This window comes from Mustela nivalis (assembly GCF_964662115.1).
Source record: "Mustela nivalis genome assembly, chromosome: 17".
Taxonomy (NCBI): Eukaryota; Metazoa; Chordata; class Mammalia; order Carnivora; family Mustelidae; genus Mustela; species Mustela nivalis.
The window spans coordinates 59,056,986-59,080,029 of record NC_139036.1 but is presented as its reverse complement, the minus strand read 5'-3'; the positions used below and the strand labels follow the sequence as shown (position 1 = coordinate 59,080,029).

General features: G+C 62.6%; 1 protein-coding gene across 2 annotated transcripts in view; it reads left to right on the top strand.

The window, feature by feature from the left end:
* DNAH17 (dynein axonemal heavy chain 17) overlaps positions 1 to 23,044 on the top strand; it is a 90,235-nt gene that overhangs the window by 16,670 nt on the left and 50,521 nt on the right. The window contains exons 15-31 of one of the 2 annotated variants that reach the window (XM_082705392.1): positions 537 to 645; positions 1,530 to 1,633; positions 2,845 to 2,985; positions 4,608 to 4,751; positions 7,178 to 7,360; positions 9,847 to 10,101; positions 11,235 to 11,404; positions 11,949 to 12,171; positions 13,415 to 13,531; positions 13,626 to 13,712; positions 14,908 to 15,060; positions 16,640 to 16,888; positions 18,835 to 18,957; positions 20,179 to 20,526; positions 20,627 to 20,718; positions 21,019 to 21,145; positions 21,791 to 21,943. In XM_082705392.1, coding sequence (XP_082561518.1) covers positions 537 to 645; positions 1,530 to 1,633; positions 2,845 to 2,985; positions 4,608 to 4,751; positions 7,178 to 7,360; positions 9,847 to 10,101; positions 11,235 to 11,404; positions 11,949 to 12,171; positions 13,415 to 13,531; positions 13,626 to 13,712; positions 14,908 to 15,060; positions 16,640 to 16,888; positions 18,835 to 18,957; positions 20,179 to 20,526; positions 20,627 to 20,718; positions 21,019 to 21,145; positions 21,791 to 21,943 — 2,778 coding nt within the window. Of the gene's footprint in view, positions 1 to 536; positions 646 to 1,529; positions 1,634 to 2,844; positions 2,986 to 4,607; positions 4,752 to 7,177; positions 7,361 to 7,675; positions 8,244 to 9,846; positions 10,102 to 11,234; positions 11,405 to 11,948; positions 12,172 to 13,414; positions 13,532 to 13,625; positions 13,713 to 14,907; positions 15,061 to 16,639; positions 16,889 to 18,834; positions 18,958 to 20,178; positions 20,527 to 20,626; positions 20,719 to 21,018; positions 21,146 to 21,790; positions 21,944 to 23,044 lie in introns of those variants that run through there. The other variant, XM_082705393.1, reaches the window with a different exon arrangement.

The window sequence follows — 23,044 nt, the reverse complement described above, 5'->3', positions numbered from 1 at the left end:
TAAGATTTTTATTTATGTATTTGACAGAGAGAGAAGGGGAAGTAGGCTCCCCTGCCGAGCAAAGAGCCCGATGCGGGACTCGATCCCAGGACCCTGAAATCATGACCTGAGCCGAAGGCAGAGGCTTAACCCACTGAGCCACCCAGGCCCCCTCACGTTTGGGATTTCTGACCAAGGAGAGGTTCTGAGCCCAGGCATGCTTCAGCTTCCCGTGTCTGTTTCTCTGAGTTTCTTTTTATGAGCCAAGTGAAAACAGGTTTGGATTACACCCCACCCCCCACCGTCCCATGATCCCCTTCTGTTTCTACCCCACGTGATGATGGGGAACTAAGAGTGAAGTGTACGTCTACATCCGCAGTAATAAAAATAGTTTGACGCGTTGAGATCTCCCAGCATTTGATTTATACATAATTCCCAATGAAATGACTGTAATTGGTTTGGTTGCTACTGTGTCATAAGAACCTTCCTGTGAGACCATTTGAAAATCTGGTTGGATTTGGATCGGAGGCCCTGAGACCCCAGTCTTCGTGTTTCAGATAAAGACCACGGTGATGGACGTGGAGTTTCCACTCATCGAGTCGGAGCTGGAAGCCATTGACGTCAAGCTGTCGCGTGCCGAAACCACGCTCTTCTGGAATAGTGAAGGTACCAAGGCCACGTTCGTCTCACCCTGGGTGAGCGCGGGCGGGGGGGGCGGTGTCCAAGCTCTCGGCGTCTGTCCTAGGACACCGGCGAGGGCGACGTGGTCCTCTTTGCCTCCAACAGGGTCACGTTTAAGGCCAAAAGATGGGTCCTCCCGCTTGTCCTGTCCCAAAGAGACCATTTGCTGTCTCAGGCAAAGACCTCCTGGGGACCTCCAAGGGTCACGAAGTTTCCACAGTGGGCTTGTGGGGCCTGGGGCTTCATGGTGGGTTCCCCCGCAGGGGCAGCAGTTGGGCCGAGGGTAGGCATCAGGGAGGCAGAAAGAAGTGTGCCCGTGGGACAGAAGACCGCCTCCCTGGCCTCCCCCGCCGCCTCGGGTGGGCATCTCCCCCCCCCCGGCTCTCCCGGCACCTGCGACTCGCCTGGTGCCACCTTCTCAGCCCTCTTTGGCTGTATCCTGCCTCCACCGTGTCAGTGAGAGAGTGGAGGGTCCACCTGCCTGAAACCAGGGTCGGCCCGGACGTCCTGTGCAAAGAAGCCTGTGTATTTTTTTTTGTCACTGCTGCCCGGGGACACGCTTCTTTCCAGCCACCGCGACCCAAGACGCCGCCGTGACGAGTCACGTGTCTCCAGCGCTCTGCTGGGGGCTGGAGGGGCAGGGGCGCGTGGGACGCAAGGTCCCCCCGGGGGGAACTAACGACCCACCTATTGGGGGATGGGGAAGTTCTGCTCCCAGAGAGAAGCCGTGGCATTCCGGGAACTCTGGAGGCGCAGCGGACGTCTTTCCAACAACCGTCTCAGAACGATGCGCCGCCAGCCGGCCCCAGGGAAGCTCTCCTTTTACTGAACTGCTCGTTTTGTAAGATACCTTTACGTTGATCTTTCAGGCGTGTTAGAATATATTCAAGAGATGCGAGAGACCCTCCATAACTTGCGGAACAGGATACAGAAAGCAAAGCAGAACATAGAAGGGATTTCTCAGGCCATGAAGGTGATTAAGCGGCAAGGCACGGAGCCGGGCTGCGTTGGAGGCCCAGGAGAGGGTCCTGGGGAAAGGGGCCACGCAGAGATGCTCACAGAAAGTGCCAAAGGCAGTAGGAACTTGCTGTTGGAGGCTCTGGGCCACACGATGATGTCAAGGTGGCCCCAAGGCTGGGAAGTCCAGGGCCTGCAGAATTCAGCTCTGATCTGTTCCGCTGAGCTCCACAAGGGTGTCTGCGGGGTTCCCTCCACACCAGGCCAGCCCCGGGGACAAGGGGCAGGAAGGTGCTGGGAGACTCAGCCCCACTCAGTGAAGCTCTGAAGTGACTTTTACTGTAGCCCAATCCAGAAAACGGGGGGCGGGGGGTCCTTCACTAGCCTCCCCATGGTCTCCCCTCGAGGCCCCGATCTGCAGGGGCATCTACGAGCACAGCCCAAGGGAAGCCTGGACCACCCCCCGTTCATGGACGACGCCTACTGTGCAACGGCGTCTCCCCTTTACAACAGTCGTGTTTAAGCTGTGTTTCTCCATCGAGGTGTCCAAGTTAAATAATGCCTGCGCCCCACCAGCTACCGCCCACTGCGGGCCCCCAGGGGACGTCCGGTCACGCGACATCCCCACCTCCCTCTCCGGCCCGCCAGCCTCTGAGCCGGGAGATCTTCACGGGTCGGACTCGGGCAGTCACTGGGTTCGGACCTTCCTGCGTTTCATTGCCCTCTGTGGGTCAATGTTGAAAATTTAAAAACAAACAAAAGATCTAATTATCGGGTAATCGAGTAAAAGCGAAATCCTAATTACAGATGACAAGTGTCCTTGCGGCAGAACTCCCAACTGGAGGAGGCCAGAGGCCCCCACTCCCCCCCCTTCCCTGCCCCCACAGCAGGCCAGGTGCCCCCACAAAAGGGGCGAGTCCCCCCTGGGCCTGCTCTTGGGAGCTGTGGACGCGCTGCCCAGCTCTGACCATCCACCCCTCGCCCCGGACGCCGGCCCCAGGTTGGCTCCTCTGGGCCTGCTTGGGTGAAGCCTCCCAGGGGTCTCCTGGCCGCCCCACGGCCCTGACTGGTTTTGAGGCCCACAAGGTTCTCTGCTCCACGGTCCCTCCGGGGTCCCCAGGCGTCTCCGAGGGACAAGAACACTGGCACCAAGGAGCGTGTGGGGAAACCACGAGAGCACAGGCGTTGTCCCCCGATGCTTTCCTCACGCCCACCTTTTCCGTGCAGGACTGGTCGGCCAGCCCGCTGTTTGAGAGGAAGGACAACAAGAAGGAGGCCCTGCTGGACTTGGACGGAAGGGTACTCAACCTCAACAAACGCTACGCGACGATCAAGGAGGCCGGCCTGAAGATCCAAGCCATGGTCGCGGTAAGGACTCGCCCAGAAGGGGCCGCAAGAGGCCGCCCACGTCTAGTAGAGGAGGGAGAGCCAGAAACGCCCTAAAAATGACGTTAGGGTCACGGACGCCCCCTGTCTCTAATCTGCGAGTCTCACTTTCAAGCAGCAACTGCCCTAAATGGACGCCCGTTAGCCAGCTTCGTCGTGCGATGAGCCTGCGCTCCTCTGCGCTAAGGGGCCAGCACCCCCCCACACACACACACACAAAATCGGTATAGACAAGTGACATCTTTGCACAAGGTCAACACATCTCGTTTCCCTGAGCTGCACGGGGTGAGGGCGGGCGCGGGGTGCATCCTCGCTGTCCTTCACGGCTCCCCCTCGGGAGTGCGGGCAGGGAGCAGAGCAGGTAAATGCATGAGGAACGTGAAACGCGCGTGTGCGGTGTAGACCAGGACGGTGCGGTGCAGACCAGGACGGTGCGGTGCAGACCAGGACGGTGCGGTGCAGACCAGGACGGTGCGGTGCAGACCAGGACGGTGCGGTGCAGACCAGGACGGTGCGGTGCAGACCAGGACGGTGCGGTGTAGACCAGGACAGTGCGACGGCCCCCGTGCCCGGTGCTGCCGAGAGCATAGGTCGTCCCTTTCCTGAAACAGCCTCAACAGCCGTGGGCGTCTGTCCCCGCTGGCACGAGCCGAGGGAGCCAGACGCTCGCCGGGCGCCCCGGAAGCCGTGTGCCTGGGTGTCTGTCCGCGGGGGTCGCGCGTCTTCCTCACTTGGCAGCCGTTGCCGTCCGGCTCGCGCGTTAGCTCATCTCTGAGGCCATGTGCCAGGCGGGGCTCTGGTCGGCCTGAGAAGGAGAAAGTTCTCCCTTGAGCCCCAGATATTTCCAGGGCAGTTTTCTGGGGGCTTCCCCGTGCCCGGGTGCAAATCATGGATAAGGATTTCGATGATGACCGTCACCCCAGAGAGCCCCCGGGTCCCGCTGGGGAGAGGGTCTGTCGCTGTTCGCAGGGTCCAGCCTTTGCTGGGCAGGCGACGGCCCCAGCGGAGCGACTGCGGTTGGACCCGGAAAGATTTTGTTCGTTTTCAGATCCTCGTCCCTCCCCCTCTGGCACAGTGCCAGCAGGTCCCGTCAAAGGGAAATGTTAAACTACAAACATCAGACTTGGAAGAATTAACCAATTAATTCTGTTAACACTCTCGGGGGTGCCGGAAAGAGGGCCCGGGCGAGATAACTTGGGCTGGGGTAAGGGACAGGCTCGCAGCCCGGCAGCCCGGCGAGAGGACAGGAGAGGAGGCGGGGCGGCCGGGCACGGAAGCCTAGAGAAGCAGAGGCCGGCAAGCCGCCAAGACGGGGCTTCGTTGTCACATTTGCCAGAGCTTCCTCTGCACATGATCGTCATTTGAGCCATTTCTTTCCACCTTCCTCTGAAGTCACTTAAGCCTGTGTCTGCCTGAGGGGACAGACTGGGCCGCGTTCATCTTCGAATATGCCTGGCACATTCGAGAAGCAAAAAAAGCAGCCGCGTGTCTGAAGCAGGTGGGCAGGGCCAAGGGCAGCCCAGAGAGACGCCGAGCAGGTTGGTTAGAGAGAGAGAGCGGGTGAACCCGTGCTCCGACAGCCAACTGTGTGGTCCTGTTTGCAGGAAAATGCTGAACTGTTCAGAGCGGAGACGGCGGGCCAGTCCTGGAAGGACTACATCAACTATGTGGACAGCATGGTCCTGGACGAGTTTGAGAATTTCATCCGCAAATCTCTGAATTACTTCATAGACAACATGGCCATGGATGTGAGTCATAAACATAAGACATGCATGGATTTGTTGCTATAAATAAGTCGTTACACATGTAAGGTCTATCTTGGGTTCTGGGGTTGGCTGCTTCCTGACGAATGACCAGGCTCGTCACAAACAAACAGACGTTAGAGCCTGCAGAGGGTAGGCTACGTGCTCTGGCTTTACAACGGAATGTCCCACACCCAGGACCCTCTCTAGTCCCCAGCGCTCGGGCCCTCTGGTCACCTTCCACCGGCCGCAGCCTCGATCGGCTACAGAATACCCAAACGGTCCTGCCTGGTCGCCAGGTGAGGGGAAGCAGCCGCCACTGTCCCCGACTCAAGTGGGCTGGGCTGGGGGTCCGCCCCGGTCATCGACATCAGCTACTAACCTGCCCAACCCTCCGCGGGGCCCGCAGGGTCCGTGGGGTCCGAGGAGGTGCAAAACAGGTCAGCACAAAGGTGGTGCTGCCGATTCCATGCCGGCGTCCTCCAGCATCCCCGGGGCTGAGCTCTCTCTCCCTCATGTATTTTTCAGTGCAGTAATTCCCAAACGGTTTTGAATTCTGCCGGCAAGAGAAGATCAAGGTCCCCGCACCAGGCGTCGGCACAGGAAGGGTGGTGGTGGGACAGCGCGACGCCCTTGTGCTGGCCGCGGAGGCTGGGCGAGTCACGTGGGAGCCCAGCACGCGTGTCTCGCAGGCCAGGTGTCACTGGACACAGACCCGAAATTCTGTTGGTGAAAGTCACCGTCACTACCAGCCACAAGGCTCACCCAGCAACCCCCAATGGTGCAAAGTGTCCACAAGTCACAGTCAAAACCACAAGGACAGAAGGTCCTTCTCCCCAAATCCCAGGGAGTCCCCCTATTTGCAAGAGGGCAGGCAGCAGGAGCAGACCCCCGGGGGGAGGCTGTAGAGCCTGGTCATCCGAGTTCATGACAACTAGACTCTTTGTACCAGTTAGCAGTTCACTTGGACACCCGCAAACACCGTCCCTTGGTCAGAGAGAAGACCACTGGGTTCTCGAGTCAACCGCCCATGGGGCCGCCATGGGACTGTGTGCGGAAAATTAGCAGCCGTGGAGTGGGTCTCATGGCCTCCTGTGGACCTTGACCTGTACTCCTAGAATCCCTGGTGTGTTGGGCTAACCCCCCTGAGGTCGCCTGACCAGCGAGGCCGGCCCCTCCGCCTCACAGCCTTGCGAGGGGCCTCCGGGAACACACCGGGCTGTGGTGCCCACCGGCTTTACGGATAGCATCCTCCTGGGCTTTGTCCTTTCTGGAGCACTGCGCGAGCCGGCCTGCCCCCGTCCAGATCCAGAGTCTTTTAGGAGCTCGACCAATGGGTGGCGACCCAATTTTGCCATGGAAATAAAAAATAAAAGAGAGACACTAAAAAGATCACAATGAAACGTGAGGAAAATAATAATAATGAATGCCTTCCTTCATGAAGTGAGGTGTCTGTCTTCCAAACCCTGGGGCGCAGACGGGCGCCGAGCTGGGACCTGTGCTCCTCCCTGGCACACCGCCTCACGGAGGTCGACAGGTGCCCAGCGTCCCGCAGGAAACAGCGGGAGACGACGCCGTCCTGCTTCGGTCGCTGAGCTTTGCGGCGCTGTGACTGACGCGTTCTCAGTTTCTGGGATGGTCTAGCGTGCGACCTGGCCGTACCCCGTCGTGCTTCACGCTCCCAGGGTTCTCCGTGGTGGCTTCGCTCAGCCCGAGATCCACGTGGTTGTGATCCGCTGTCGTCCACCCCGCGGCTCGCGGGGGTTCCTGTCACATGATAGAAACGCCGGTGCCTCCTAGTACTTTGTCCACGGAGACCCGAAACCAAGCCGTCGACCGGTTATTTTATCTTTCACGGCAGAATTCTTTTACTGTCAATTAGTTAGGCAGCGAGGACACTCGCACCAGATCTCCCCAGAACCATGGACGTGAGCCTTGTGTCTTCCGGAGCACGGCAAGGCCCGTCCTGCACAGCCGTGACCCCACCGGCGCCTGGACGGGAGCCGGCCACCTCTCCCTCGCCTCCTACGTTATGACTTACTTTGTCCTCACGATAACCCCAAGAGATGGGGACAGTTGGTGTCTCTGCTCTATAAAACAATCACCCTCATTTTATGTATGTGGGGAAACCAGGAGGTCAAGTGGGTTGTCCAAGGCCGTGGGGCTGGGAAGTCTCGGATGCAAGCTTGGCACCGAGGCCATGGGCTCTCCCCGGCACTTCTGCGGGTGCGCTGACCCCCTCCAGCCTGTGCTGGGCCCCGTGGCCATATGTGTGTTTTCCTCTGGTTCCCTCGAGGGGCCCCAGGAAAGCGTGCTCTCCCAGGTGACCCCAGCCTGCCTCGGTCGGCCCTGGGATGCCTTGAGACAACATTAGGGCCTTGGGAGTGGCTCCACTGAGCTCAAGGCCTTGACCCTGAGCGGGCCTGTTGCAGGAGAGCATGGCGCCCCTGTTCGAGGTTCGCATGGAGCTGGATGAGGTCGGGCTGGTCTTTCATCCGTCGCTGGAGATGGGCACAGACAACAGCCTCCTGACGCTGATCGAGAGCCTGGTCAACGACATCTACAACACGGCCAAGCTCATCCCCAGGCTGGCCAAGGGCCAGATGAGCTACAAGGTCAGTCTAGGCCCACAAGTCCCGGGCAGTGGCCTCCCCCGTCCCACTGCCTGCCTCACCCTGCGGTGTCCTGTCACTCACAGTTTGAATGCCCATGGCTGTGAGTGTGGGAAGCAGCCCAGAGGTGTCTCTCGGGTCCCCAGGGGGACAAGCTGCTTCCCTCCCCACTCTGAAAACCCCGTCGTCCTTCCTGGAGTGGCTTCTCCTCGGTCGGCCGGTTTGCACCCCCGTTGCTCGCGGGGTGTACCCCCCCCCCCCCGTGTCCTGGTGTCTCCCTCGCTTCTGCAAGTCCAGCGCCGTGGGCCCCTCCGCACGCAGGCGTCTTGACGACCGTGTGCGTCTGGGTTCCGGCAACGCATTAAACCCCTTTAAGGAAAACAGGTCATACTGTCTGGACTCCGAAGCCACGGGAAATTTTGCTTCCCCGAGGGGAGGTCTGCGGGGGTGTGTGTGTCGGGGCAGTGTTTGTGTGAGAGTCAGACGAAAACTGGAAAAGCCTACGTGCGGCCAAACGGGGGAGCTGCTTCAACACACGCCGCCGGTCCATCCGGACAAAGGCCCCTGCGTGAGCCACCGGCACCTGCGGGGCCGGGAAGGTGCCGGCGGCCGGTCACTGCTCAGCGAGTTGCGGGGCAGCGTTTAGGATCTGATCGCACTCGTTGAGAGAGACAACAATGTGTCCTCCTCTGGATACGCTCCAAACTGTTAGGGTGCTCAGTTCTGGAAACAGCGTGAAAGTCAGGAGAGAGAAGGGGGCAGACCCGGGGGTGCAAAGAGGCTTTCATTTCGAATACGTCCGCGCTGCTTGAGGTTTTTGATAACAAGAGGCGTGAATTACTTGCAGTGAACATTTCCAAGACGGTCCGCAGCGTCGGGGAAGAAGGTACCTGTGCGCGCGCGCGTGTGAGTGCTTGTGTGTGGGCGCGTGGGCGCGGTGAGGCGGGGTCCAGAGGCAACGGCTCACAGAGCAAGGTCGGTGGCCCGGAGCCGCGGAGGCACCTCGAGTCTGAAAGGGCAGGAGGGGTCTCCAGGCCGCGGGGGCGTCAGGCAAAGCGGAGGTGCCTGGGCCAAGCGCTCCAGGGTCCAGAATAGAGTCTGTCACCAGAGGTCAGCTCAGGTGTGGACGTGGGACCCAGTGTGCTCCGGAGTCTGGCGGGGGACGCGCGTGTGGAGTTCCCGTTCCCCACTGTGGGGCTATGGGGGGACCCACCTGCTCATGAAGACTCACGAGGAGGAGGTGGACAGAGCAAGGCAGGGGTCCTGCCGAAGGTGCAGCCGCCCAGTCTGCGTTCCCCGCGCGCGGGCCCCACTTGTGCCCCTGGAATCTTTGCAGAAGTGGCAGAGTGGCCGTGGGGAGAGGTCGGTGCCATGGAGAGAAAAGTTAATGCTGTTCAAGGTTCCCACAGAAATGAGAGGCCTGGCCAGCAGTGCAGGGCTGTGCGGTCACAGCCCATGCCGAGGTGGGAGTGAGGGGCAGGCCCGGGCCAGAGCCTTTCCAGAGGTTTCTGCAGGAAAAAGCAAGGCAGCTGGGGGAAACTGCTGAGCCAGTTGGCGTGAGTTGGTGGCTCTGGGCTCTGGGGGTCACCAGCAGTGGGCGGGTACCTGACCCTGGGCTGCGCAGGGTAGGAGGAGTGTTGGACAAAGCAGGTGGGGGGTGTGGCTCTGGACTCGGGGCTGGTCGGTTTGCGTACGAAGGGTATGGTCCCTTCCGAGTCTTTGTCTCTCGGCATTGGCTAGTCCCCAGAAGGGCAGCGTCTCCCAGCCAGCGAGGGTTTTTGAGATGTCAAGGCATCTTGAGATACAGAAAATAAAAACCACAATTAATCCACGCCGCCCCACCTCGAGAGTCTGCTGCTCCACGAGTCAATGAGTTGTCTTGTTGCTTAAACCAACTTGGGTTAGGTTTTCTGTTGCTCGAAACTCAAAAGATTCTGTCCCTAACAGGCCCCCCAGTTCCCCGCTCTAGCCGTCCATGCGCGACTTCCTTCAGCTCCTCACACATCTGCTTCCTCCCAGCACGGAGCCTTTGCATGTGCTTGGCTGCAGCTCTTGCTCTTGGCCTAGCCACCCACCGGTTCTCAAAACAGCGTCACTTCCTCGGGGAACATTCCCTGACGTCCTCCTGCTGCACATTAAAGCAAGGCTCAGAGTCTGTAATTCTCCGAGTGGTGTCTGACCCCACGCGGGGACCACACCCCCAGGTGCCCAGCCCCCCCCCCCCCGTGTGGCACACACAGCAGGTGCCACGTTACTCTTGCATGAATGAATCGGGGCTTGCGAGCCGTCTGGGGTCTGCCGGACAAGAGTACCTTTCCCTAGTCTCTCAGGAGGACATGGCTCATTGGCAAAGGGCTCTGTTTTCCATCTCGGGAGGTTAGCATCACCTCCACCGGCAGAAAGACGCCCTGCTGGGCCGAGAGATCCCATCAAAGCTGTGACCTCCGGCCAAATGCACACTGGGCTACTGCCCTCCTGCCCCCTTGCAGGCAGACCTGGAAGACATGACGGACCTCATCGAGATGAGGGAGGAGATGTCCAACCTGGTCATTGGCGCCATGAAGGAGGCGGAGGAGTACCAGGACTCGTTCGAGAGGTACGCCTACCTCTGGACGGACGACCCCCAGGAGTTCATGAAGAACTTCCTGATCTACGGGCGCGCAGTCACCCCAGACGACTTGGACACCCAGGCCGAGGAGACCCTCTCCAAGACGCCACCCAGCCTCACCCAGTTCCAGCAGCAGGTGTGCGCCCGCGGCCTCACCCCTGCGATTCCCGCCCCCTCCCCAGGGGGCAGCGCCGCTCGCTGGGCTTGGGTCAAATCTTGGGTGAAAGGTTTTTATTTTTTTAAGACTTATTTTAAAGATGTTACCTATTTATTTGAGAGAGAGAGAGGGAGGGAGAGAGAGGGCCTCAGCATAGGGCAGAGGGAGAAGCAGACTCCCCACTGAGCAGGGAGCCCGACGTGGGGCTCGATCCCAGGACCCCGGGATCATGACCTGAGCCGAAGGCAGACGCTTCCCTGACGGAGCCCCCCAGGTGCCCCAGGTGAACGGTTTTTAAATGTGGGTTTTATGATTATTCTGGTTTGGTGTCTCCCAACGGAGCAGGGGACTGACGTGGAAAAGTCTGTGACTCTCGGGTTCCAGAAGGAGGGGCACACTCCGCCCCGCAGGGCCACGGAGGAAGCACCAGGGTCCGTCTGAGGCAGAGGGACAGAGGGGAAGGCGGAGCTGCAGCCTGTGTTGCGGTTTTCACTGAGAAGAACGGGCTTGGGATGGGCGCGTGGGAGTCCTGCCGGTGGACTCACGGCTGTACCCCGGAGCGGGGTGTCGTCTGGGCCCTGGCCCTGGGGTGATTAGGACAGGGCACTATTGGCCCCGCGTGTGAAGACAGCGGGTGGGGTGTGGGCTCTGGGTTGTTCGTATATACGCAAGATGGGCTCCCTGGGGAGTGGTCAGTTCGCGGGCGGTCAGCCCTGGGAGGGGGCAGTGCCCTCAGGGTCTTTCCCTCCTAGGAAAGACAGAACAGAACCACAGTGACTACGCGCACCTCCCCTCTTCCCCAGGCATGGGGTGGGTGGGGGGGACGCCCGTGAGCAGTAGGGACGCACCCATGGGGGAGATGGGCGGGTGGGGGTCGGCTGGGAGCCCGAGAGCTCCGAGAGCGCAGAGCGGCGTGGCGAGGGCTGTGCTTCCGTGACCACATTCACCCCCGAGCTCCCGCCTTGTTCTTCAGAAACCCGGCTGGCCTCGCCTTGCCTCGCCCCGCTGGCTGCGGGGGACCCGGGGGGGAGGCTGGGAGAAGAAGTGACCGCCGGAAAGGGCCGCCCGCCTCCCTGGGTGACCCGACGGTGACCCGCGGCCGCGTTCCGCAGATCGACTCCTACGAGAAGCTGTACGAGGAGGTGTCCAAGCGCGAGAACACCAGGGTGTTCAGCGGGTGGCTGCAGTGCGACTGCCGCCCCTTCAAGCAGGCCCTGCTGAACGCCATCAGGCGTTGGGGCTTCATGTTCAAGCAGCACCTGACCAACCACGTCATCAGCAGGTGGGCGCCCGTCCGGCCGCGTCCCCACCTTGACCGCGCCCGGGGAGAGCCGGACAGACGCCTTCGTGGTGCTGGGGGCAGAGGGGGCGCTCCTGCCGGGCAGGCGTGGGGGGAAGGCCACAGGCTGGCAGCCCGCCCCCCCACCGCCACTGTCGGCCGTCTGGGGTGGGCCCGGTGGGCAGGCGCCGCCCGGTGGTGTGTGGGCGCCTGGGCTTCGTGGGGCCGGACTCACTGAGCGCCTCCGTGTCGTGTGGCCAGGGGACCGGTGACTGCGCCGTCACAGGTAGCGGTCGGGGCCCTGGGGGTCCAGGAGGCCGTGCAGGCGGGCTGAGCTCCGTCTGCGAGGCCCGTTGGAGCGGAGCCGGGGGCGCAGAGGTGGAGGTGGAGAGCGGGCGTCCTGAGGTGGACAGGAGCTCCCCCTCACTCAGCAGGGCCCCGCTGCGTGACCGGGAGGCCCCCGCGGCCGACCCCCCCAGCCCCCGGTAGGCCTCACCAGCCGCCCCGTGGAGGGTGGCGCCCCTCACGGAGGCCTCTCGTTGCACAGCCTGGCTGACCTGGAAACCTTCATGAAAGTCGTCAGGGCGGGCTTGACCAAGAGCCTCAAGGAGGGGGACTGCGACGGCCTCGTGGAGGTGATGGGTCACCTGATGAAGGTCAAGGAGAGGCAGGCGGCCACCGACAACATGTTTGAGCCCCTGAAGCAAACCATTGAGCTGCTCAAGTCCTACGGGGAGGAGATCCCGGAGGAGACGCACGTGAAGCTGCAGGTGGACGGGCCGGGGCCGCGCCGCGGGGCTGGGGGTGGGGGGCGAGGGGGCGGGCGGAACCGCGCAGGGAGGGTGGGGGGGGCAGCCCCGTGCTGGGGCCTCGCAACGGGAGCGCAGGCTGTTGTGACTGGGGACACAGTCCCTCACGTGGGGCCGGCAGGATGGCCCCCCTCCTCTGGGTTCAGGAATTTGGAATGTGGAGGCGGGAGAGGGCTCTGCGCAGAGGAAGGGACGGTGCGCTGGTCTCCAGGGCGGGGCCGGGGGTCCCTCCGCTGATTGTTGAATTAGAAATGACTTCCTATCCCACCCCTGCCCCCAAGGACGGGTCAACCCTGGATGCAGGGGACGGGGACAGACAGCGGGGTCCGCGGAGGCCCTGCGGAGGTTAGGGACACGGCCGTGAGGCCGAGGGAGGGCCGGCTGTGGCGGGAGCTCCCTGACCCGGAAGGCCCGAGTGGCGCGGGGCCGGCCCAGGCACGGTGGGAGGAGGAGGAGGGCTCCAGGATGCCCGGGGCTGCACTTTGCAGCTAATTTGGAAATGGTCAGAGCAGCTTTGGGTGTCCACTGGGCTGGGGCAGGTAGGACGAGGGGGAGGGTCCTGAAGCCACTGCCCAGCCATCCCCTGGAGGGTCCCCCCATCAGCTTGCTCCACTCCCTGTCCTGCTCTGGATCCGTGCCGAAACCCCGTGGCAGAGGGGACGGCAAAAGTGCAGGGCAGGAATGCGGGAGCCGGGGGGGCACTGCCTGGGTTCCTGCTACGGGGCCAGGGCCGCCCCTGCCGCCCTGTCCACAGTCCGGCGGGGCCGGATGTGCAGCGCGTGTGGCCAGGCCTGGGGGCGACTGGTGTGAAACAGGCTTTGAGCCGTACCGCCGCCCACGGAACGTTGGCTCCTCGCACAGGCCAGGGAAACCCGTCTCTTTTCCTTGTGGGCGAAGAATTTGTGGGCTGGGATTCTCTTCAAAATATTTTGTGATCCAAAGTCCAATGTTTGTGCAAGTGTGGGGGACTTTGAAAGTGCCAAAACCCCTCAGATGGATAAAGCTGTTCTGGCAAAGTTCTCGAAGCGGGGGACAGGCTGGCCGTTGCACCTGCCGAAGGTGCAGCCTTGGGGTCGCCGGCGGAGGGAGGCACACGGGACTCTCTGAGCCTCATCGGCAAGTCCCCCGGGGGTGCAGGCGATCTCACGATGGAGGGCGTTTAGGAGAGCAGGAAAGGAAGGGGCCCCGGCTCTCGTGTGCGCAGGAGCTGCCAGAGCAGTGGACAAACACCAAGAAGCTGGCCGTCCAGGTGAAGCAGAACGTGGCGCCCCTGCAGGCCAACGAGGTCAACATCCTGAGGCGAAAGTGCCAGCAGTTCGAGGTAGAGACGCCCGGGGCCGGGACGCCCTCTGCGAGGCCGGGCTGCCTCCGGGGACAGTCACCCGGGGACGGTCACATGGGCGTTTCTCCGGCAGCGCAAGCAGCAGGAGTTCCGAGAGAAGTTCCGGCGAGAAGCCCCGTTCAGCTTCACCGACCCTGACCCCTACAAGTCCCTGAATAAGGTTTGTGGGTCAAGGGCCCCGGCGCCCTCTCCTCGAGCACCCATGCCCCGCCGCGGGGGGCCTGGCCTCGGGGCCATGTGCACAGCCGGCGTCCGGCCCGTGCGGCCTCCGCGATGGGGCTGCTGCTCGGAGCGGTGGGAACGTCCCCGAGCCCCGCAGGGCGGCCCAGCCGCTCAGCCCCCCTGGACCTCCTTCGTCCCTGGCTCCTCCTCACCTAGCAGCTCCCTGTCGCCCGGCCTGGAACCCACCTCCTGTGGCTGCGGTCCTCCCCCCGCCCTCCCTCCCAGGCCGCTCTGTGCCACCCACGGCCGAGCCTCGCCACATCCCCTTCTGCTCCCGATGTTAAGTCCACAACCAGCGTCCAATGGGCAAGAGGCACAGCGCTGGGCCTGACAGTCCTCTGGGCAGGGGGCGCAGACTGGGGCGGGGAGCAGTGAGCCCAAAGACCCCAGGATGCCCTGGAGGGTCCCCTGCACGTGCCCTCCCCCAGCCTCCGCTCTTCTCACATAGCTTCGAGGCCGCCGTTCCCAGAGATCTCCCCATGCGTCAGGGTCACGTGCTCACGTCCCCATCCACGAGCCCGGCAGCGGGGCACACGGTCCCTCCCGGAGCCCCCGGGGCCCGGGCTGGGGTCCGCAGAGATCTAGTGTGACCTTGTTTAGGAATGGGGCCCGTGTGTGCGAAAGGCCTCTTGGAGCCACCGCACACACGGGGAGCCTTCCTTCACACCCGTACGCGCGTGCACTCACACGCACATTTGCACACTCGACCCCCAACCCTCACTCCCCTGGTTTGGTGTGACCCTTGGGTCCCTCACCTGATCTAGCTGCCCTCAGTTTCCAAGCCGCCAAGCATCGCCTCCCTCATGTTCACTAGGGTTAAAACACGGCGTGAGAGCAGATTTGCGCCTTAAAGTCACTTCTCCCGCCGGAGCTCCCCGTGCTGGGGCCCCTGGCCAGGCGGCCGGAAGCAGGGGGCGTTGGAAGGTGGGAGGGGGTGGGCGCCGCTCTCGCCGGCCAGGTGCACCGCTCCCCCCACCCCGACCCCCGGTTGGTGCGCGGGGTCGGAACACAGTACGCGGCCGGCGACCGGCAAGGGTGCAGAAAAGATGCCCCCGGGATGCAGCGGAGGGCAAGAGGGAGGCCCGGCGCCGAGCGTGAGCAGCGCCGCTTACCCCTCCCGCGCCCGCCCCCAGCAACAAAAGAGCATCGCGTCCATGGAGAGCACCATGGAGGCCCTGTGCAAGTCGGGGAGCCTGTTCGAGGTCCCTGTCCCAGACTACAAGCAGCTCAAAGCTTGTCACAAGGAGGTCCGCCTGCTGAAGGAGCTCTGGGACATGATCGTCATGGTGAGGCTGATGGCAGGTCCCCGCATGGGGGAGGGCAGCGCTGCGGGGACCCAGGGCGGGGGTGGGCGGCGAGGGGAGGCGCTAAGATGTGGGGCGCCCGCTCTGGGAAAGGAGAGTAGCGCAGGAGCACCTGCGGGCTTCCCGGCCTCTCCCTCCCGCTCCCCCGTTTCCAGAAAGATGTTAGCTCTTCCCTCTTACTCTCTCCACCGAACTGCAAGTCTCTGTCAAATCCTCCTCTCCCCCGAGAGAAGCCCTTCTGACTTTCTGCAGAACCGGACCTTCTCCGTGAGCGGCTCCGGGGAGCACCGCCCTCCCGGCCTCGTCCGGGGCTTCCCCGCCGCACAGGAGCGCGCCGCGTCCCTCCGCTTTCTTAGTTGCCAGCACGTCACAGTCGCAGCCCACGTGCTGACCCCGTCTCCATTCGGAGCCCGCGGAGCCTCCACAGCCCTTCCAGGGGGGACCCTCTCCCGAGTCACAGGCTTGCTTACAGCCACCCCTCCAGGGAGAGGACAGACCAGAACCTCTAGATGGTCACTTTCTCATAATGAGCTGAACCCGAGTCTCGTGTGCAGGAGGGACATTCTGGAACAGAGTCGGTAAAGCCGAGGCGGGCGGGGTTGGGGCCTGCCCGTCCCCGGGGAGAGCAGCAGCCGCACGGACTGGAGAAGAACGCTCACATCCCCCAGGGGCTAGCAGGAAGCATTTACAGCCAGAACGGGCAAAGGAAAACCCTCCAAGACAGGCCGCCCAGGACACTCTTACGATAACAGGATACGGAAGAAGCTAAATCCTAAAAGAGCCGTCCCGTGACGCAGTGCCTGTGGGGGATTAAGGTTTCATGTCTTAGCACCTCCAGGCCGGCGTCCTGTAAACCACCGGGCCGTCTTGTCTTTTTGCCACAAGCAGGCCGGTCCAGCCTGGGCCCCCGGGGCCCCAAGTCCCTGCGCCGACAACCTCATCCCGTCCAGCCCAGCTCCACAGCCGTCTCCAGCCCACACCGAACTGAAGACCGCAGGCTTCACAGCCTTCTGTCTCCACTGCTGGTGGGGTCCTTCCCCGGGGAGACTCTGTGTCCCCCAGCTTCTAGTACACGGTCAAGCGTCAGAGTTAAGCTAGGTCACTGCACTCACAGCCCCAAGAGGACCTCTCTTGTCGTTCGGAAGTGCGTCTCTCTTCCCTGTAAAGGCCACACACGGGCTCCATTCAGCCCTCGGGGGCCCTCGGTCCGGGCTGTGTAGCTGCGTGCGTGTCCGTGGCGGCCAAGGGCCCCAGAGCGCTGCGTCGAGCCCTGGGAATTCAACGTGCTCTGCCCCAGAGGGCCAAGCATCGCTGTCACGTTTCCCTGGTCGGGGCAGGTCACCGGGCCCCATCAAGAAGCAGGGGACGGGGGGCCGGTGAGCGGCGGCGGCCCACCCCCAGGGTTCTGCCGAAGGAGAGTCCGGCTGCCGACTTTGGAGCCGCGTCTTGGCACGCGGGCTCTCCCCGCTGGCGTCCGTCCGCCGTCCCACCCTCGGCCGGCAGCCCCCCACGCCCCGCGTCCCCAGCCCTCGCTGACCGCCCCCCCCCGCTGCCGCCGCAGGTCAACACCAGCATCGACAGCTGGAAGACCACCAAGTGGAAAGACATCAACGTGGAGCAGATGGACATAGACTGTAAGAAGTTTGCCAAGGACGTGCGGTCTCTGGACAAGGAGATGAGGAGCTGGGACGCCTTCGTGGGGCTGGACAACACCGTCAAGAACATGATCACGTCCCTGCGCGCCGTCAGCGAGCTGCAGAACCCCGCCATCCGCGACCGCCACTGGCAGCAGCTCATGCAGGCCACCCAGGTACTGCCCCCTGGCGGCCGGACGGGCTCACTGCGGGACGGGCGCGCCCCCGTGGACGGAGCTGGGCTTGTGCAGGGCTGGGGTGGGGACCGGGGCGGGTCCCACCGGGCGCAGCGCTCCGAGGGCACCCACGCGGGCTGGAGGGCTCTGCGGCGGCCATCTGGACAGCCTTAATAATTTTCTTTAAGATTTTATATATTTATTTGAGTGCGAGAGAATGACAGAGAGAGAGCGAGTGAGCAGGGGGAACAGCAGACAGAGAGGGGGAAGCAGACTCCCCACTGAGCAGGGAGCCCGATGCGGGGCTCGATCCCAGGACCCCAAGACCATGACCTGAGCCGAAGGGAGACGCTTCACCGACAGAGCCCTCCTGGCGCCCCGATTCTTAACGGTTTTTATTTTTTATTTTTTTATTTTTTTAAAGATTTTATTTATTTATTTGACAGAGAGAAATCACAAGTAGATGGAGAGGCAGGCAGAGAGAGAGAGAGGGAAGCAGGCTCCCTGATGAGCAGAGAGCCCGATGTGGGACTCAATCCCAGGACCCTGAGATCATGACCTGAGCCGAAGGCAGCGGCTTAACCCACTGAGCCACCCAGGCTCCCTCTTAACGGTTTTTAATGAAGGGCCCTGTCATTTTCGTTTTGCGCTGGGCCTCGCTAATCATGCAGCCACTTTTGGTGTACGTGGACTGTCCACAGGGGTCAGGAATTTTGGCTTCCCCCGTGCACCCCAGGAGCACAGAGCCCTAGTGCCCAGATGTTCCCGTGCCCCCCCCCCCAGTTGGAGGGTGTGGTTACACCGCCCGCAAACGGAGCCAAACTGTCCCGAAGGCCTGCTCAGCAGAGCGGCCCTGCGGAGGCCGATACCACGGCGGGAAGGGAGCCTCTGCTCTCAGGGAAGCGCAGACAAGGACAGCTCGGGGACCGTCCTGGGTCTAGAGGAGGCGACGCCTCCGAGGAGAGGGAAGAACAGAAAAGTCTGCGGGAGCCTGTGGAGTGTGGCTGAGCTGTCGGGAGGACTCGAACACAGACCACAGCTTTGCCCCGTCCAGGCGGCACGGGAGAGAACCCCGGCCGGTGGTCAACAAACAGCTTAAACGTCCCAGCCGAGGACCTAGCAGACCCTGGGCAGACAGATGTCCTCCCGGACGTGACGGGGAGACACTGCGTTCTCCTGTTCTCCCGGCCGGAGGACGGGACCTGGAAGGGGCGTGAGGGCTGGGAGGCACTGTGCCGGCACCTGCTGCTGTCACCGCAGCAACAGCACCCGAGACTCGGCCGTGCCTGCTGTTAACAGAGGTCGGTAGCATCAATCCCTGGGCAGGGGCGCCAGCGTCCTGGGGCTACCGCAGCAAAGAGCCACACGCAGGGGGCTTCAGACCACAGACATGAAATCCTTCACGGCTCTGGGGCGGCAAGTCCGCCGTCGAGGAGTGGGCAGGGTTCCTCCCTTTGAAGGCTCCTGGGGACAGTCCTTCCCCGTCTCCAGCTGGCGGAGGCCCCGGGCATCCCTTGGCTTGTGGCTGCGCCCCACCAATCTCGGTGCCCACCACCACGTGGCTTCCTTCCGCCTTCCGGATCCCCCTTTCTCTCTCCTCTAAGGACGGCTGTCATTCAGGTCCTACATGGATAATCCAGGACTTCTAGCATCAGCCAAGACCCTATTCCCAAATAAGATCATGTTCTGAGGTCTGGGCAGACAGGAACTTGGGAGAAACACTTCAAAACACTACAGGGGGCTCGGCCAATACACAATGTTACGGGGAGGAACGGCGAGTCTTGGAGCAGAAGCTCCCCCAAGTCACAGAGCCTGGAAATGGGGACGCAGAGCTTCCAACCCTCCCTCTTACCCCGGATCACTCACCGACCTGCGTCTCCAGGAAGGACAGCGACATCTGTCCGGGAGAGACGACCTTAGCCGGAACATGCCTATTTCTCCCCCAGGTGAAATTTGAGATGTCAGATGAGACCACGCTGGCGGATTTGCTGCAGCTAGACCTCCACAAGTACGAGGACGAGGTCCGGAACATCGTGGACAAGGCTGTGAAGGAGTCGGGGATGGAGAAGGTATTTTTCTTTTGTCGACGGCAGAACGCATGCTGTGCGGGACGACGTCGGGACAGCCCCGCGCCTACGAACATCTCGCTTCTCGTGGGGTCTCTGGGTCGCTGGACTCAGAAACAAAGTCTGGTGGGCTCTCCCGTCACCAACCCACGATGGAAATCTTGTAAAAAAATTTCCAGGATGTATCCCTGGAGACGGGATCCCTTGGGTCTAGCTCCGCACCCCGCGTGCACTAGTACACGCACTGAACAACGGTCTGGGCGCGCTCCTCTTGTGCAGCAGCCTTGCTCGTGACTTTGGAGAAGAGCCTGGAGGAGGGTAAGGCAGGAGGCCTGGCCATCGGGGTGGGTGACGAGCCACCAGCTGGCACAGTCCCCGGACACGGGGAAGCTCGCCGGGGGGCTCCTTCTGCAACGCGCATCTCCCTCCTCACCTGCTGTGTGTGAGCCTTCACACTTGGGCTTTCTTCCCGTTTGTTTGTTTGTTTTTTAAGATTTTATTTGTTTAGTTGTCAGAGGGAGAGGGAGAAGCCGGCTCTTCCCGCTGAGCAGGGAGCCCGATGCGGGGCTCCACCCCAGGACCCCGGGATCACGACCCGAGCCAAAGGCAGAAGCTTCACCCAGAGAGCCACTCAGGCATCCATCTCCCCTTTTTTTAAGAAAACAGCTTTACTGAGCTATCACTGGCCTGCCGTACGGTTCACCCACTTAACGTGTACAGTTCAGTGGCTTTTAGCGTAGTCACGGAAGTGGGCGACCGTCACGAGGTAGAATTATCGAACGTTAGAACGTTTGCACCAACTTGGAAAGAAAGCCGCTCCCCCCAGGAACCCCCCCATCTTCCCGCACATCCCCGTCCCGCCCCCGCTGACCCGCTCCCTGTCCCCATGGACTCGCCTGTTCTGGACATGTCACGAGGATGGAAGCGCGCAGGACTGGGCCTCGCCTGGCCGGCCTCGTCGACTTGGCGTGATGGCGTCAGGGTCCAGCCGTGTGGGAGCCCGGGGCAGACCCTCATTGCTCCTTAGGGCCGCGCGCTGTTCTGACGCTCTGTCCTGCCACACCTGTTCGTCTGCGGACAGACGTCTGCGTCGCTCCCTTTTGGTGATGGTCAATGATGTCAGTAGGAAGGTTCCGGATTTCCGGAAGCAGGGCTTCCCTCTGGGTCCTTCTCGGCCCCTCTGGCCAGCCGCCGAGTGATGTGTCCCCTATGTCCCCCCCAAAGGTGCTGAAAGCCCTGGACGCCACGTGGTCCAGCATGGAGTTCGAGCACGAGCCGCACCCCCGCACAGGCACCCTGATGCTCAAGTCGGACGAGGTGCTGGTGGAGACCTTGGAAGACAACCAGGTGCAGCTGCAGAACCTGATGACCTCCAAGTACCTGTCGCACTTCCTGAAGGAGGTGACGAGCTGGCAGCAGAAGCTGTCCACGGCGGACGCGGTCCTCTCCATCTGGTTCGAGGTGCAGCGGACCTGGAGCCACCTGGAGAGCATCTTCATCGGCTCCGAGGACATCCGTGCGCAGCTGCCGGAGGACTCCAGGCGCTTCGACGACATCGACGTGGAGTTCAAGGTGAGCCCGGCCCTCGCCTCCGGGGCCGGGAGGGCATGTTCAGCAAATGGCCACCCCGGAGAGCCCGCGCCGCTCACGCCCCGGGGCCCATCTCCGCCAGGCCCTGATGGAGGAGGCCGTGAAAACGCCCAACGTGATCGAGGCCACCAACAAGCCCGGGCTCTACGACAAACTGGAGAATCTGAAGAAGAAGTAGGTTCCCGCGCCTGGACGGGGGAGGGGCGTCCCGGCGGCAGGGACCCGAGGCAGCAACCCCCGCCACCAGGACAGGGCAAACTCCTCCCTGGGAGCTGGCGCCCCCGGCCTCGTGGTGCCACGCCGGCCACACGGCGCGTCCTCAGTCTCAGAGGGACGCCCACACGGCGGGGGGGGTTCCGGGGTCTGAGTCTGACCGGGGCGGCGAACAGACCGGGCGTCTCCAGGGCGGTCGTGCGGCGCGGACGGGCTGGGCCTCAGAAGCCCTCCGCAGCCCCGTGGCCTCCCTCCTCCCAGCTTGGCTGTGTGCGAGAAGGCCTTGGCAGAATACTTGGAGACGAAAAGACTGGCTTTCCCGAGGTTCTACTTTGTGTCCTCGGCCGACCTCCTAGACATCCTCTCCAACGGAAACGACCCCGTGGAGGTAGGCGGCCCCGTGCTCGCCCCCACGACGGGGGGACCCTGTGCGCATGGAGGTCCCTGGACCACCTCCACGACGCCCCCCCCGCCAGAAACCGCCGGGGGCCTGGCCGTGACAGAGAGAGCCCCTTGCCTCATGTTCCTCATCTGGAAAGTGGGTTAGATGCCAGGGGCTTGGCGAGATGGTGTTTCTGGGAGACCTGCCGGCTCACTCGGTGGCCGCCGGCTCATCCCGACAGATCCGGGCCCCCACGAGCCAGGAAGATGTTTCCCTGAGGCTCTTGTGAAAAGAGAGGAGGGGCCTTAACTCACTAGGTGAAGGGAAAACACAATCTTTTATTGAATCCTGAAATTGCAGGATGCGCCAGAAGGGAGGCACGGGGTGGCCCAAGGAAATGGGCCCAGGGCCTGGGGACAGGCTTGTCAAGGAAAAGCGTCCTGTCACCTCCAGGAACAGACCTTGGTCCCTGAAGCCCGGATCCCGTGGCTGGTCTCCGAGTTGCCCCTGCAGACGCGGGGCGCGGCGGGGGGGGGGGGCATTCCAAAACAGAAAAGACCTTAAAACGTCCCAAGGAGAACCCGGCTGCGCAGGCGCCCCCTCCGAGGCCCTGGGCTCCGTGACCCCGTGTCTGCGCCCCGACCCCCGCAGGTGAGCCGTCACCTGGCCAAGCTCTTCGACAGCCTGTGTAAGCTCAAGTTCCGCCTCGACTCCGACGAGAAGCCTCTCAAATTCGGCCTGGGCATGTTCAGCAAGGAGGACGAGTACGTGGACTTCGACCAAGAGTGTGACCTCTCGGGGCAGGTGAGTGCCGGCCCCGCACGTCAGGCCGGAGCGGCCGCGGGGCCCTCCAGCCGGGGACTGTCCCTCGCCCGGCCAAGCGCTCCAGCAGCTTCCGTGGACAGTCTCCAGCACAGCCCGACCTGCGCAGTCTGGGGAGCATCTCGAGAAAAAACAGAGGGAGGCGGGGAGGGGAGAGGTGGGTGGACGCCGGCGAGCTGTCCTCCGCGAGGCCCCACACGTCTGAGCCGCCGCGTTCTGACCCCGGAGCAGAACGATCGGCTTCAGGGCTTTGGCGCGCCAGAGGAGGTCTCCCCACCGCGGGGGTGGTGTCGGGGGGGGGGGAGGGCCCGTCCCCGTCCCAGCCGCCCGCGAGGCGGCCCCCTCCGGCCGACGCCACCCGTCCCCGTATCTCACCGCCCAACTCAGCCACCATATCGATGCGACATTTTCCCGAGTAATTTGGAGAGAAATCAGCTTAGGGTAAAAAGAAGAAAATCTCACACAAGAAACAAGAAAACGGGAGCTTCAGAGACGTGGGCCCGGAGCTCCTGCGGGTTTGCTCTGCGCAGACGGGCTTGTGGGGGGCCCGGCGAGACCCCGTCATCACAGCGGGCTCGGACCCACTCCCCGCGCTCAGCTCCTCGCGGACTCAGCCGCGCCACCGTGTTGACAGTTGAGGAGGCAAACGAAGCCGGCGTCCCTGTTCCCGTCTTCCCTCCGACTGGTGGTGGCTGGTGGAGGGTTTGTATTTTAAAATACAAAGAAGGCTTGTCTGCAAATAAAAGAAAGTAGTCCTGCCCTGTGTGACCATCTTGGCCCCTGAGACCGGGCCCCTGAGGAGCAGCTAGAGCCCACCGGGGACTTGTGAGGACAGACGTCGCGTCTCCCAACATCAGCGGCGCCGCAGGGGCGCGGTCATAGCCTGCCTTCTAGAATTTTCTCTGCACCCCCTCCCCGGTCCGCCCAGCAATAGCATGTGCACGTGAGCAGCCATTACAACCCGTCCTACAGGGGACGGGTGCCCCCGGGCTTCCCAACCGCATCTGTTAAGTGGGCCGCTTGCTGCTCCCTGCTTACCCCCGGGGTGACAGTTGTGGCGAACGGCCCCGTTCTTTTCTGAAC